Consider the following 15744-nt stretch of genomic DNA (forward strand, 5'->3'; position numbering starts at 1 on the left):
AGGCCCAAGCTTACCTTCCCAGAGAAGATCTTGCGGGTCTCGGAGAGCGACTCGGGCGCCATGAAGGCGGGCGTGCCCACGGTGTTGGAGAGGAGCGCGTCACTGCCCTTGAATTCATTGCTCACACCAAAGTCAGCGATCTTGATGTGCCCATCTTCTCCGACCAGGAGGTTGGAAGGTTTGATGTCACGGTGGATGATCTTCTGGTAGTGCACTGGGGAGGCGTAGACAGCAGGTGGGAGATAGGGGCAGGAAAACCTCGTGAGCACCTCTATGCGGCCACATGGCCTGGAGACACAGGCATGGCACCCCTCTGATGCCTTGTCTCCCACAGCCCCAGGCCTTTTCCAACCTTCCGCTCCCCAAACCCGCTGGGCACTGACATGCTCTAAAAGATGAGGGGAAAAGTGTCTTCAAGGAAGTCCCAGCCCACCATCACCCGACCCCTTCTCAACAATGACACATAAAACACTGCCAATAGCAATTCGTAATCGCCTGTTATTTATTAAGTCACAAGTGACAGTGCATGGAAAGGTTTTGCTGGGCTTGGCTCACAGCTAGGAGTGAAACTGACAGTGAAACATAGTTTCATTTACCAACAGCCAATACTCAACTGATTTACCAAACCGACAATGACCTGAGCACGCCGATTTGAAATGTGAACCACACAGAGAACTGGGGGCTTGGCTAAGTCCTCCTGGCTGGATATCAGCCCATGGTACAGGACAGTTCTATGGCCTGGAAGACCCAACTGCCATTTCTGGGGTGATGATGATGATGAAGATGATTTCAGTAAAAGCAGCAGCAGAGCACCAAGTGAGGGGCCCGGCCCTGCGTTGTGTTTCACATTCACATTTTACATTTAATTAAACCTCACAACCATCCTATGTGACAGGCAGGGATAAGAGATAATGTGGTGGCCGGGCACGGTGGCTCACGCCTGTCATCCCAGCACTTTGGGAGGCCAAGGCAGGCGGATCACCTGAGGTCATGAGTTCAAGACCAGCCTGGCCAACATAGCGAAACCCCATCTCTACAAAAAATACAAAAATTAGCCGGGCATGGTGGCGTACACCTGTAGTCCCAGCTACTTGGGAGGCTGAGGCATGAGAATTGCTTGAACCCAGGAGGCAGAGGTTGCAGCGACCTGAGATCGCGCCACTGCACTCCAGCCTGGGCAACAGGGCAAGAATCTCAAAGGAAAAAAAGAGCTAAGATGTTTAACAAGCAGAAGCAGAAAGGACACCTGCCAATCAAACCACTGATGTGTACTGGCTGATCTCAGCCCTGGTGAGAGATATGTTATCCCCATTTTACAGATGAGGAACCTAAGGTTCCAGGAGGTGAACAGGACCCTGATCCCAGGGTCACTGGGAGGAATAAGAGACAAAAAAAATAGAGCCCCAAACAGTGCCTGGTGCACATAGAAAGTGCTAAATAGTCACTATTGCTACTGCTCTTCATTTTGCCAAGTGGCAGGAAGAAGGGTTTTGGCTCGCCTGGGCCATGGCCATAGGGTGGCTCTCTGCAGCTGGCCCTGATTCTGCATTCCACACAATTCTGTTTCCCACTATGATGGTTAATACTGAGTGTCAACTTGACTGGACTGAAGGATACAAAGTATTAATCCTGGATGTGTCTGTGTGGGTGTTGCCAAAGGAGATTAACATTTGAGTCAGTGGGCTGGGGAAGGCAGACCCACAATCTAATCAGCTGCCAGCGAATATAAAGCAGGCAGAAAAACGTGAAAGGTGAGACTGGCCTAGTCTCCCAGCCTATGTCTTTTTCCTATCTGGATGCTTCCTGCCCTCAAACGTCAGACTCCAAGTTCTTTAGTTTTGAGAGTTAGATGGGCTCTCCTTGCTCCTCAAGCTTGCAGACAGCCTATTGTGGGACCTTGTGATCGTGTAAGTTAATACTTAATAAACTCCCCTTTATATATATATAATTATATATATTATATAAAATATATATAATATATTATATGTATATATTATATATCATATATAATATATTATATACATATTATATAATATGTATATAATATACATAAAATATATGTATATAATATGTATATAATATGTATAATATATAATATTATTATATATTATATATATTAGATATAATTATATTATATATTATACATATTATAATAATATATATATTATACATATACTATATAGGATATATATATCCTATTAGTTCTGTCCCTCTAGAGAACCCCAATCCACCCGCCCACCTCCCTGTGCTCCAGGAAGAAAATAAGACACTTTCCACTTTGCACCCACGCTCAGAATGCTAACTACCCGCTGGGTGAGAGCCCTCCCGCAGGCCCTGCTCACAGTACTCGATGCCTTTGATCAGATCCTGGAAGTAGAAACGGGCCTGGTCTTCAGAGAGTGGTTTGAGGGTGGGCACTTCCATCACGGGCCTGAAAGGTCGACACTCGTGTGAAACACAAAGCAGACCCACCAGCCCTTGCCCTCTCTCATGAGCAGAGCCCAGTGGCACCTCACTCAGCTATGCAGCTACAGAAGCTTCTTGCATCACCCCTGCTGGGAGCTGGGACACTCACCCTTGGTTGACCAGTTCGAACACTGTAGGGAAGAAAAGGGTGAAACTGTTACATGGGAAACTGAACATCCATCTCTCTCTGTCCTCCCCACCTCCCAACCACCTCCAGAAACACCAAGAAAGACAGAAACTAGTATTAGAGCTGGGGAGAGGAACAGTCCACTGAACCAAGCTGGCCAAGGTCCTGCTTTGCTAAATTTCCATCAGAAGGCAAAGAACCAGGGATTTCTGACGTCCCCAGGCCCACAGTCTGGCTTGACTTCTAGTGCTCAAATTGGCCCAGGATCCACTGGTCAAAGAAAACACGGCAGGGGGCTGGGCACGGTGGCTTACGCCAGCGTAATCCCAACACTCTGGGAGGCTGAGGTGGGCGAATCACCTGAGGTCAAGAGCTCGAGACCAGCCTGGCCAACGTGGCAAAACCCTATCTCTACTAAAAATACAAAAATCAGCCGGGCGTGGTGGCAGGTGCCTGTAATCCCAGCTACTTGGGAGGCTGAGGCACAAGAATCACTTGAACCTGGACAGCGGAGGTTGTAGTGAGCCAAGATTGCGCCACTGCACTCTAGCCTGGGCAACAGAGCAAGAATGTCCCAAAAAAAAAATTTCTTTGAGATGAAATTTACGTAACATAAAATTACCCATTTTAAAGCATGCAATTGAGTGGCATTTAGTATATTCACAATGTTGGGCAATCATCACAACTATCTAGTTCCAGAACATTCTCATCACCTCAAAAGAAAACCTCATACCCATTAGCAGTCACTCCCTATTCTTCCCTCCCTCAATCCCCTGGCTACCACCAATCTGTTTCCTGTCTCTATAGATTTGCCTGTTCTGGACATTTCATATAAATGGAATTGTACACTATGTGGCCTTTTGTGTCTGGCTTCTTTCACTTAGCATCATTAGCACGTTTTTAAGGTTCATCCACACTGATGCATGGATCAGTGCTTCATTCCCTTTAATGGCTGAATAATATTCCATTGTATGGATAGACCACATTTTCTTTGTCCATTCATCTGTTGAGGGGCATATGGACTGTTTTTACTTTTTGGCTGTTGGGAAGTGCTGCAATGAACGTTCGTGTACATGGATATGTTCATGTGTGGATATCTGTTTTTGGTTCTTTTGGGTATATACCTAGGAGTGGAATTGCTGGGTCACGTGGTATAGTTATTTAATTTGATTCTGCTATGACAAGCATAAATTGGAATACAAGGCTGTACTTTAGGAAGTTAAAAAAAATAAAAAAGAGCACAGTCGATTTCAAAATCCAGTGGAGGATGACTCTGGGGTTGCTTGTTGTTCTGGAATCATACACCCACAATGAGATGAGCATGTAATAGAAACCAGAGGGGATACCCCATTTTCCATGATGGGATTATTATGCATTGCATGCTGGTATTAAAACATCTCATGTAACCTATCACTATATCCACCTACCATGTACCCACAAAAATTAAAAAAACTTTTTTTTTTTTTTTTGAAATGGAGTCTTGCTCTGTTGCCCAGGCTGGAGTGCAGTGGCACGATCTTGGCTCACTGCAACCTCTGCCTCCTGGGTTCAAGCAATTCTTCTGCCTCAGCCTCCCGAGTAGCTGGGACTACAGGCACCTGCCACCACACCCAGCTAATTTTTTGTATTTTTAGTAAAGATGGGGTTTCACCGTATTGGTCAGGCTGGTCTCAAACTTCTGACATCAGGTGATCCACCCGCCTCGGCCTCCCAAAGTGCTGGGATTACAGGCAAAAAATTTTTTTAAAAATGAAACCAAAGGGTTGTTTCAAAGCTCTCCAAGGGCTGAGGTGGCCAAGGGGAACAGGGAAGCTACTCAGCCAAAAAGAAGGCTTAAAGGTTCTGATCAGGAAAAGAACTGAACTCTCCCAGGCCTTCCCCATCTTCAGTTTCATCAACCAGTGTGAGTTAGGGCAGATTTGCCATTGCTTCAGGCTGTAGTTAAAAACAAAGGCAATGCTGCTAAGGTACAGCTTCTACAGACAACCCAGCGCTGGCCCCCTCAGCTCTGGCCTTTCCTGCCTTGGTTATTTAAGTCTTCACTTGCAAGCTTCATGAATTTCTGCACCATCTTCCCACCCACCCAAGCACCATAAATCAGGTGGCATGAGGGAGGGTGGCCTGTTGAAACAGGTCTATTTTCAGTCGCTGACAGTTCAACCACTTTTGGGGCTGAGCAGTGGGTGGGAATTTTTTAACCTCTAGAAATAGAGATCGAGTTTTCTACCTTTTTTTTTTTTTTCTGAGACAAAGTCTAGCTCTGTCACCCAGACTGGAGTGCAATGGCACGATCTCGGTTCACTGCAACCTCCGCTTCCCAGGTTGAAGTGATTCTCCTGCTTCACCCTCCCAAGTAGCTGAGATTACAGGCATGCGCCACCACATCTGGCTAATTTTGTATTTTTAGCAGAAACATGGTTTCACCATGTTGGTTAGGTTGGTCTCGAACTCCTGACCTCAGGGGATCCACCCGCCTTGGCCTCCCAAAGTGCTGAGATTACAGGCATGAGCCACCACACCCAGCCCCCTCCCCCACCTTTTTTTGTTTTATTGAGACAGGGTCTTGCTCTGTCGCCCAGGCTAGAGTGCAGTGGCACAATCATAGCTCACTGCAGCCTCAAACTCCTGGCCTCAAGCAATCCTCCCACCTCAGCCTCCCAAGTGCTAGGGTTACAGGCATAAGCCACCGCACCTGGACTGAGTTTTCTGCCCTTTGCATGTCAGGCCTGTAGCTGCAGACCCTTCCTGATACCTACACTACCTGGCCTCATGCACTGCCCTGTCTGTCTCAGGCTCACACGGCTGTGGCTGGAAAGTAAAATATAACCGTGTCAGGATTTTCAAAACCACTGGAATCACATACCCCAAATTAGCATGGCTTTCTGCAACTGCCACCTCGAGGAGTGAAAAACTGTCCCTGCAGCTGCCCAGCTCAAGCAGATCACGAAACTCCTCTTTGAGGCTTGGACCATGTTCTCTTTATTCTCATTCCACCCATCAGCTCAAACCCCCCAATAGCTTCCATCACTCTCAGAGTCAAAGCCAATTTTTTTTTTTTTTTTTTTTTTTTGAGACAGTCTCACTTTGTTGCCCAGGCTGGAATGCAGTGGCGCCATCTTGGCTCCCTGCAACCTCCGCCTCTCAGGTTCAAGTGATTCTCGTGCCTCAGCCTCCTGAGTAGCCAAGATTATAGGTGCACACCCCCATGCCCAGCTAATTTTTGTATTTTTAGTAGAGACGGGGTTTCGCTATGCTGCCCAGGCTGGTCTCAAACTCCTGAGCTCAGGTGATCCACCCGCTTGGACTCCCAAAGCGCTGGGATTACAGGGGTGAGCCACTGTGCCCGATCCAAGTTCTTTACAATGTTGTAAAATACCTTCTGCCACCTGGTCCCTACTGTTCTGCCCAAATGTCACCTTGGTGAGACATTCCCTGGGGAGCCACTGTATTTCTCCATCCCCCAACCCAAAACTGGCGGCCCCTCGTGTCCTGCTCGGGGTTTTTGTTTTGTTACAGTGTTGTCGCTTTCAAAACCCATGCATCACACTCAGGTGCGCTCCCCAAGGACAGGGGGTTTTGAATGTTGTCCCTGATGAACCTACAGCAGGGTCTGACAAATTGTAACATTTGTTGAATGAACAAAGGCACGCCTCAGAAAGAGCTCAAAGTCATTCTGACCTGGATCTGGGGTCCCAAGTGAGAGAATTATGCTAAGAATGCCATTCTGGGCCAAAATGACTTTTGGCATATTGTGATTTCTGCTGTATCTCCCCAAACTTCATTTATTTGCCTACTATGTTTATAATCTGGCCATACCTATATGCCACATCAATTATTTATTGAATGTTTTTCTTTAAATTGACTCAGTTTTTAATTTTTTAGCCTTGTCCTAGATGATAATATCCATGAAATTATGAGTTTGGGGTGCTGGTTATAGTTTTTCCTATACAATGTTAAATTAAATATAAAATTGTTTTTCTACCATTTTTCTGTGTACCACCTAGAACAGTGCCCACCATATAGGAGGTTGTCAATAAATACATGCTTTGCGAGGCCAAGGCAGGAGGATCTCTTGGGCCCAGGCATTTGAGGCCAGGCTGGACAACATAGTGACACTTTGTCTCTAGAAAAATTTTAAAAATTAGCTGGGTATGGTGGCCCATGCCTATAATCCAGCTACTCAGGAGGCTGAGGTGGGAGGATCACTTGAGCCTGGGAGATCAAGGCTGCAGTGAGCTGTGATCACACCACTGAACTGTAAGCCTGGGCAACGGAGCAAGACCCTGACTCAAAAAAAATAAATACATGCAAATGAATGAATAGGATCAGATAAATTTCCAGCAAGAACTCCCTTCCACCTGCTGATCCCAACCAGGGGTGTGGCCTCCGGTGGGGCCAGCTGGACCAGGAAAGGGAAAGCTGTCTTTGGTGGAAGGTGCCAGGGCACAGGCTGCCTCGAGAGGACCCCTGGGCATTGGCAGGTGTGGTGCCTGGGTGAGGGTGGCAGAAGAAAAGGGCTTCCTTACCCATGTACAGATGGTCCTCATTGGGGTCATCCAGGACCTTGGCACAGCCACATGGAATAGGCAGGAGACGGATGGCGGGGGAGAAAAAGAGAGAATAGATATGAGCAGGGAGGAGGCAGCATCCACGTGGCTGCGTTTGCCAACAGGAGGGCTGCATTTGGCAGCGTGTTTCCCAGTTAAGATGGAAGATAGGGAAAACCCCCAGAGTGTGAGATCCTAATGGCTATCCGGAAAATAAATGCCTCTCTGTCTGATCCTCAAGGATCTGAACACTCAGAAAGAAGGTCGCAAAAGGGAGGGGCCAAAATACTCCCCTGGAAATATCTCATGCTTGAATAAGAATCCAGCCTATCTCCGGCTGGGCGCAGTGGCTCATGCCTGAAATCCCAGCACTTTGGGAGGCCGAGGCGGGCGGATCACCTGAGGTCGGGAGTTCAATACCAGCCTGACCAACATGGAGAAACCCCATCTCTACTAAAAATACAAAATTAGTCCGGTATGGTGGTGCATGCCTGAGTAATCCACCTACTCAGGAGGCTGAGGCAGGAGAATCGCTTGAACCTGGGAGGCAGAGGTTGCAGTGAGCCACGATCACGCCATTACACTTCAGCCTGGACGACAGAGCAAGACTCTGTCTCAAAAAAAAAAAAAAAAGAATCCAACCCATCTCCTAGGAGACAACGGTGTTCAGGGTGAAAATTCAAATCCTATCTGGGCTCAAGTGACTCCATGAAGCCTCCCCATTGCCCCTAACCCCACAGGAAATGATGTCTCCCTGCCCAGAACAGCCACAGCACTTTCTCTCTCTCCAAAGGGCAGGCACCAGGCTACATCCACCTTGATTTCCTCGGTGGCGTCCTGTACAGGGCATGGCATACAGAAGGTGCCCAGGGAATATCTGATGAATGAACAAACAGATGGGCTGGCAAAGAGTCTTGTTGGGTGAAAAGGCCAAATGCCATAGGGCAGCGGAGAGAAAAGACACCCTGCCAGGACCCAGGGCCCCTCGCTAACCAAATGCCCTTGGGCTTCCTCGAAAATGGCCAACTCTAGCACCAGTGAGTCGAGATTGTGTCACTTAGTGTGACCGGTGGTGATGGCCTGCAACTGCCATCTCTCTTCTTTGGGAAGAAACAAATGCAGCCTCCCTGGCTAGACTAGTCCCCCTGATTCTTCCCCCTTCACGTCCGCTTTCTCCAGTCACCCAAGATCAATAAGACAACAGGCCCCAAGAAAGGGAGGCACCCTAGGCAGAGCCTGGGCTAGCAGCCTGAAGCCCTGAGCCATGCCCTGTGGGGAAGGCACACCCAGGGCCTTGTCCGCCTAGAGTTCTGCACCAGATGAGTCCCAGGCAAAGTGGTAGCTAGCCCTCACATCTCCCGAAGGCACCGTGTACTCCCCCAAACAGAGGCTTCCAGCCCTTTCCACATGCAGCTCCCTGCCCTGCAATGCCTTTCCGTGACTTCTCATCCAGGAACCACCACGGCCATCTCAAACATCACTTCCTCTAAGAGGCCTCTCCCAGCTTCTCCCAGTGAGCTGGCTGCCCCCGCTTTGTACTCCCATGGCACTCTGAACATCCAGCACGGTGACAAGTCCTTGTCGTCTAGAACAGAGGTGCTCCAAACACAATCTGGAGATGTCTGCAGATCCCCAAGATGCTTCATGGAGTTTACAAGGTTCACTATTTTCACTTTAAAACGAAGACAGTATTTGCCTTTTTGACAATCATTCTCCACTAGTCTACAGGGTTTTCCAGAAACCTGATGATATGTGATGTCACAAAACATTGAATGCAAAAGCAGAGATGAGAATCCAAATGTCTCCTATCAAACCAAACAGTAACCCAAAAAAAGGCAAAAATGAAAAATGAAGCCACTCTTCTACTTTTTATTTTTCATAAAAATGTATTACTCGGCCGGGTGCAGTGGCTCACTCCTGTAATCCCAGCACTTTGGGAGGCCAAGGCGGCTGGATCACGAGTTCAGGAGATCAAGACCATCCTGACTAACACGGTGAAACCCCATCTCCATTAAAAATACAAAAAATTAGCCGGGCGTGCTAGCGGGCACCTGGAGTCCCAGCTACTTGGGAGGCTGATGCAGGAGAATCACTTCAACCCAGGAGGCAGAGGTTGCAGTGAGCTGAGATCGTGCCACTGCACTCCAGCCTGGGCAACAGAGTGAGACTCCGTCTCAAAAAAAAAAAAAAAATGTATTACTCATGTTAATACGCAATAAGCTTATTGTTCTCTTTTTGTTTTTTTCTTTTCTTTTTTAGAAACAGGGTCTCACTCTGTCTCCCAGGCTCAAGTGCAGTGGCACAATCATGGTTCACTGTAGCCTCGAACTCCTGGGCTGAAGTGATTCTCCCACCTCGGCCTTCGGAATAGCTGGGACCAAAGGCGTGCACCACCATACCGGGCTAATTTTTAAAATTTTTTGTAGAGACAAGGTTTCGCCCTGTTGCTCAGGCTGGTCTCAAACTGCTGTCCTCAGGTGATCCTCCCACCTCAGCCTCCCAAAGTGCTGGGATTATAGGCGTCAGCCATCGTGCCCAGCCTATTGTTTTTAAATAATTAATAGTTTAAATTTTCTCAGTTTTAAATTATAATGTGGTAGATATTAATAAATATAACTCATATAAGTGAAAGTGCTTTTGGGTCTTCAAAAGAAGTTTTTTTTTTTTAGAGACAGAGTTTCACTCTTGTCGCCCAGGCTGGAGTACAATGGCGTGATCTCAGCTCACTGCAACCTCTGCCTCCCCAGTTCAAGCGATTCTCCTGCCTCAGCCTCCCGAAGTGGCTGGGATTACAGGCACCCGCCACCACGCCCAGCTAATTATTTTGTATTTTTAATCGAGTACAAAGGCATCCTGAGACCAAAAAGTATGAGAACGGCTGATCTAGAGCAGGGGCTGGCAAACTACAGCATGTGGGCCAAATTCAGCCCTCTGTCTGGTTTGTTTGTTTGTTTGTTTTGTATTTTTAGTAAAGACAGGGTTTCACCATGTTGGCCAGGCTGGTCTCAAACTCCTGATCTCAAGTGATCTGTCCACCTCGGCCTCCTAGAGTGCTGTCATTATAAGCATGAGCCAGTGCACCCGGACTTGTTTTTGTAAATAAAGTTTTACTGGAACACAGCCATGCCATTTGTTTACATCATGTGTGTGGCTGCTTTTGCGCTATGACTACCCATATGTGTAAATAGAAAGAGAACCAGCTTCAAAGAGACAGAAATGGGTGAAGGGATCCCTCTGAGCCTCAATTCCTTTGTCTGTAAAATGAGAGTAATAAATATCTGACAGAAAAACAAAGCAGGCAAAAGAAAGAAGGGAAAAAATAGTTAATGTGAGTAACAAATACTCTTAGGGAGCAGTAAATACAACTCAGCCCTGCAGTGAGCGGTCTGGTGTGACCTGGCTCTCCCTGGAAACCAGTGGCGGGGTGTTTGGGTATTAACAAAGCCAGGGCCTCCGTCCCTCCTGGGCGCCTCCACCCTTTTACCTCCACCAGCTTCACCACATTGGGGTGGTCCAGCTTCTTGAGGATGGCAATTTCCTGGTACACCTGCTCAATGGGGCCCCTGGGCTGGATGCAGCCTCCAGGAGCTGGCCGGGTGCCTCGGGGTGGGGGGCGACCTGAAGGAAACAAAAACAGACCCAGGGTCAGGGCAAAGAGACTTTCCTCCGCAGAGGGCAGCTGCAGGTGGGATGCCAAAAGGTGGGATGCCAAAAAGCCACTCTGCAGGGCTGGAGTGGCTGCTGCCACCAGGGGCTTTAACTAGCCCTCTCCTCCTCTGTCTCCTCTGCTGCTGGGAGTGAGGGCGGAGCCCTCGGCCGTCCTATGAATTCCCTCCTTCCCGTCACATCCCCAGTCCATACCCTGGTCCACAGTGAAAGGCAGGAGTGCTGAGGCAACTGCAGTCTAGCTCAGCAATCTCAACACCCAGGGTGAGTCAATCACTTCCCCTCTCTGGGCTCAGTTTTTGCAGTTCATAAAATGGACATAAACATTAACTCTTATCTCCTTAACTCATAGCACAGATGGCTGGCTGGGCGCTATGGCTCATGCCTGTGATCCCAGCACTTTGGAAGGCTGAGGCGGGTGGATTTCTTGAGCCCAGGAGTTCAAGACCAGCCTGGGCAACACGGCAAAACCCTGACTCTATAAAAATCACAAAAAATTAGGGCCGGGCACAGTGCCTCATGCCTGTAATCCCAGCACTTTGGGAGGCCGAGGCGGGTGGATCACGAGGTCAGGAGATTGAGACCATCCTGACTAACACAGTGAAACCCTGTCTCTACTAAAAATACAAAAAATTAGCCGGGCGTGGTGGTGGGCGCCTGTAGTCCCAGCTACTCGGGAGGCTGAGGCAGGAGAATGGCGTGAACCTGGGAGGCGGAGCTTGCAGTGAGCCAAGATAGCGCCACTGCACTCGAGCCTGGGCGACACAGCAAGACTCCGTCTCAAAAATAATAATAATAATAATAAAAATCACAAAAAATTAGCCAGGTATGGTGGCACGTGCCTGTGGTCCCAGTTACTCAAGAGGCTGGGGTGGGAGGATCACCTGCGCCCAGGAAGATCAAGCCTGCAGTGAGAAGTGATCATGCCAGTGCACTCAGCCTGGGTGACAGAGCGAGACCCTATCAAAACAAAAAACAAAAAAAAACAAAAACTAAATAGCACTGATGTAAAATGAAGCCAGGGAGAAGAAAAGAAGCAAGCATCAGGAGAGAAAAACAAAAGGCTATCTAGAAAGGAGAGGCACTCAGGCCACCGCTTGATCCTGCAGTAAACAATAGGCAAGTCACAAGGATGCACAGGCCCACAGTGAAAACCCTCACGATGGCACACATCCCATGTAAGTAAGGCTCTGAGTGTGACTAACAGAATAGAACAGGGATGTGATCGGCCTTGGAAAAGCAAAGACAAAAGTACAGGCGTCAGAGGGAGGATGTGAAAGGAGGAAAGCTGAGTTCAAAGGAAAAGGGAGGGCGTGGGGAGGTGGGAGACACTCGCCATATAGCTGGAGAGAGGGGAAAGTGGTGGGTGTGTGTCCACAGAGGAGCTGACCATCAGGAGAGCGTTCCACTGCCTGCTGGGGAAAGGGAGGTGCTACGGTCAGGATATTTGTGCTCCTCCAAAATTCATATGTCAAAACCTAATCCCCAACGTGATGGTATTAGGAGATGGGACATTTGGGAGAAGAGTAGGTCACGAGGATACAGCTCTCATGAATGAGATTAGTGCTGTTATAAAAGAGACCCCAGGCTGGGCGCAGTGGCTCAGGCCTGTAATCCAAGCACTTTGGGAGGCCAAGGTGGGTGGATCATGAGGTCAGGAGATCGAGACCATCCTGGCCAAACCCCGTCTCTACTAAAAATACAAAAATTAGCCAGGTGTGGTGGTGCACGCCTGTAGTCCCAGCTACTTGGGAGCCTGAGGCAGGAGAATCGCTTGAACCCAGGAGGTGAAGGTTGCAGTGAACCAAGATTGCGCCACTGTACTCCAGCCTGGTGACAGAGTGAGACTCTGCAACTCCGTCTCAAAAAAAAAAAAAAGACCCCAAAGAGCTGTCTAGCCCCTCTGCCATGTAAGGATGTGGTCAGAAGGCACTACCTATGTTTGTTTGTCTGTTTTGAGACAGGGTCTGTCTACCAGACTGGAGTGCAGTGGCGCAATCAAGAATCACTGCAGCCTTGAACTCCCAGGCTCAAGGGATCCTCCCGCCTCAGCCTCCCGAGTAGCTAGGACTACAGGTGCACACCACCATGCCCAGCTAATTTTTAAATTTTTGGTAGAGACAGGGGTCTCACTACATTGCCCACACTGATCTCAAACTCCTGGGCTCAAGTGATTTGCCCACTACGGCCTCCCAAAGTGCTGGCGTGAGCCACCGCTCCCGGCCTGAGATGGTGCTAACTATGAACCAGCCTCCAGAAGTGTGAGAAATAAATATCGGTTAGGTTAAGCCACCCAGTCTCTGGTACGTTGTTACAGGACACCATTTGTTATTTTGTTAAGACAGGAGGTAAGAAGGAGTGTTTAAGCAAGTGAAATCCTCTACTGTCACTGGAAGAAGCCAGAAGCAGATGTCAAAAATTGATAATAGTGATGTGAGGATTATGACCTGGTGCAGCATTTGGATAAGCAGGATAAACCAGGGTCCTACTACTATTAGGATGGGGTTTGTTTGCTCTTTTTTTTTTTTTTTTTTTTTTTTGAGATGGAGTCTCGCTCTATTGCCTAGGCTGGAGTGCAATGGCGCGATCTCGGCTCACTGTAACCTCCGCTTCCCAGGTTCAAGCAATTCTCTGCCTCAGCCTCCTGAGTAGCTGGGATTACAGGCGCCTACCACGCCCGGCTACTTTTTGTATTTTTAGTAGAGATGGGGTTTCACCATCTTGACCAGGCTGGTCTTGAACTCCTGACCTCGTGATCCACCCGCCTCAGCCTCCCAAAGTGCTGGGATTACAGGCATGAGCCACCACGCCCGGCTGTTTGTTCTTATCTAATTTCTCTTTTTGGCCCAAGCTGACATTTTGCCCAGCAATGCTGGCAGGGAGCTTATGTTGAAGCAGCTTCTGATACGCTCACCTGCAGCCTATCATCTGACCACACACAGGAGCTACCAGCAACTAAAAGTGCTAAAAGCCAAGGCTGCCTATAGGAGAAGGAAAGAGGTCAGCAAGAAACTGGTCTCCATGATGAGCCCTCCTGTGCTCTGGCCCTTTTTTTTTTTTTTTTTTTTTTTTGGTAGATATTATTCAAATACCTCGTGGTATTTAAACTTTTTTAATTTATCTTTTTTTTTTTTTTTTTTTTTTGAGAGATGGAGTCTCAGTCTGTCGCCCAGGCTGGAGTGCAGTGGCGCAATCTCAGCTCACTCCAACCTCCGCCTCCCGGGTTCCAGCGATTCTCCTGCCTCAGCCTCCCGAGTAGCCAGGGATTTACAGGTGCATGCCACCACGCCTGGCTAATTTTTGTATTTTTTAGTAGATGCAGGGTTTCACCATATTGGCCAGAATGATCTCAAACTCCTCACCTCGTGATCCACCCACCTTGGCCTCCCAAAGTGCTAGGATTATAGGCGTGAGCCACCGTGCCCTGCTAAATTTACCATTTTAAAATGTGTATTTTAATGGTTTTTAGTGCTGACAAGGTTGTGCAACCATCACCATTATCTATTGCATTTTTTTTTTTCTTTTTTTGAGATGGAGTCTTGCTCTGTCACGCAGGCTGGAGTGCAGTGGCATGATCTCGGCTCACTGCAACCTCCACCTCCTTGGTTCATGCAATTCTGCCTCAGCCTCCCGAGTAGCTGGGATTACAGGCACACACCACTACACTCAGCTAGTTTTTCTATTTTTAGTAGAGATAGGGCTTCAGCATGTTGGGCCTGGCTGGTCTTGAACTCCTGACCTCAAGTGATCCACCCGCCTCGGCCTCCCAGAGTGCTGGGATTACAGGTGTGAGCCACCGTGCCTGGCCAACTGCAGAATATTTTCAATGCCTCCCTAAATATCTATATACATATCTGATATCTATCAGCATTCACCCCTCATTTCCCCTGTTTCCCAGAGCCCCTAGCAATCACAAATCTACTTTTGTTCCTATGGATTGGCCTATTCTGGGTATTTCACATAAACAGAATCACATAATATGTGAGCTTTTGTGTTAGGCTTCTTTCACTTAGCATAATGTCTTTAAGACCCCTCTGTGTTGGGGCATGAATTGGTACTTCATTAATTTTCATGGCTGAATAATATTCCATTGGATGCATATATATATACTCTATTCATATTACTTTTCATGGCTGAATAATATTCCATTGGATGCATATATGCTCTATTCATATGACTTTTAATGGATGAATATTCCACTGGATGCATATATACTCTATTCATTCTCTGAAGCCGTATGTGCTGTTTCCACTTTTTAGTTATCGTGACTAAACCTGCTATGAACATTCACATACAAGCTCCTGGGTGAACATGGATGTTCCGTTCTCTTGGGTATATAAGTAGGAGTGAAACTACTGAGTCATATGGTAACACCATGTTTAACTTTTTGAGGAATTGCCAGTGTTTTCCTCTATTGGATTTTTTAACTTGATACCTATATAACTTTAATAAATATTTTTATTTTATTATTTTTTGAGACAGAGTCTTGCTCTGTCACCCAGGCTGGAGTGCAGTGGTGCAATCTTGGCTCACTGCAAACTCCCCCTCCCAGGTTCAAGCAATTCTTGTGCCTCAGCCTCCCAAGTAGCTGGAACTACAGGCATGTGGCACCATGCCCAATGCAATGGTTCCCATTCAGGGTGCTCTGCCCTGTCTTGTCCCAGCCCCTGTACCTAAGAACAAAGGCCCGCCAAACTCACGTGGAAAGCCGGCCTGCCGGATCAGCTTCTTTTTGGACAGCACCTTCATTGCCTGCAGGAAAATGAAGGACAGCACCTTTAGCCAGGTCCTGGTTAAAGCAGGGAGGAAAAGCGGAAGGAGGGCGCAGTGGGGGTTCCTCTACTCCAAAGCCGGCCCAAGCTTCTGGCCCCCTGGCAGGCTCAGGTCAACAGGGTGAGCCCCTCATTACCAGAGAGGGTCAAGCAGCCATGGGGTTGT

The 15744-nt window shown here is 47.9% G+C and overlaps 1 protein-coding gene across 17 annotated transcripts in view; it reads right to left on the reverse strand.

Moving 5' to 3' along the window:
- CAMKK2 (calcium/calmodulin dependent protein kinase kinase 2) overlaps nt 1-15744 on the reverse strand; it is a 66878-nt gene that overhangs the window by 22263 nt on the left and 28871 nt on the right. For all 17 annotated transcript variants that reach the window (XR_010147810.1, XM_016924397.4, XM_016924396.4 and 14 more), the window contains exons 5-10: nt 15507-15558; nt 10625-10758; nt 7120-7156; nt 2576-2597; nt 2343-2431; nt 15-214 (exon numbers count right to left, since the gene is read on the reverse strand). Coding sequence is in view for 16 of the 17 variants with exons in the window: in XM_016924397.4 (XP_016779886.1) it covers nt 15-214; nt 2343-2431; nt 2576-2597; nt 7120-7156; nt 10625-10758; nt 15507-15558 (534 nt within the window). In the remaining variant the exon portion in view is untranslated. The remainder of the gene's footprint in view (nt 1-14; nt 215-2342; nt 2432-2575; nt 2598-7119; nt 7157-10624; nt 10759-15506; nt 15559-15744) is intronic.

This window comes from Pan troglodytes, chromosome 10, assembly GCF_028858775.2.
Source record: "Pan troglodytes isolate AG18354 chromosome 10, NHGRI_mPanTro3-v2.0_pri, whole genome shotgun sequence".
Classification (NCBI taxonomy): domain Eukaryota; kingdom Metazoa; phylum Chordata; class Mammalia; order Primates; family Hominidae; genus Pan; species Pan troglodytes.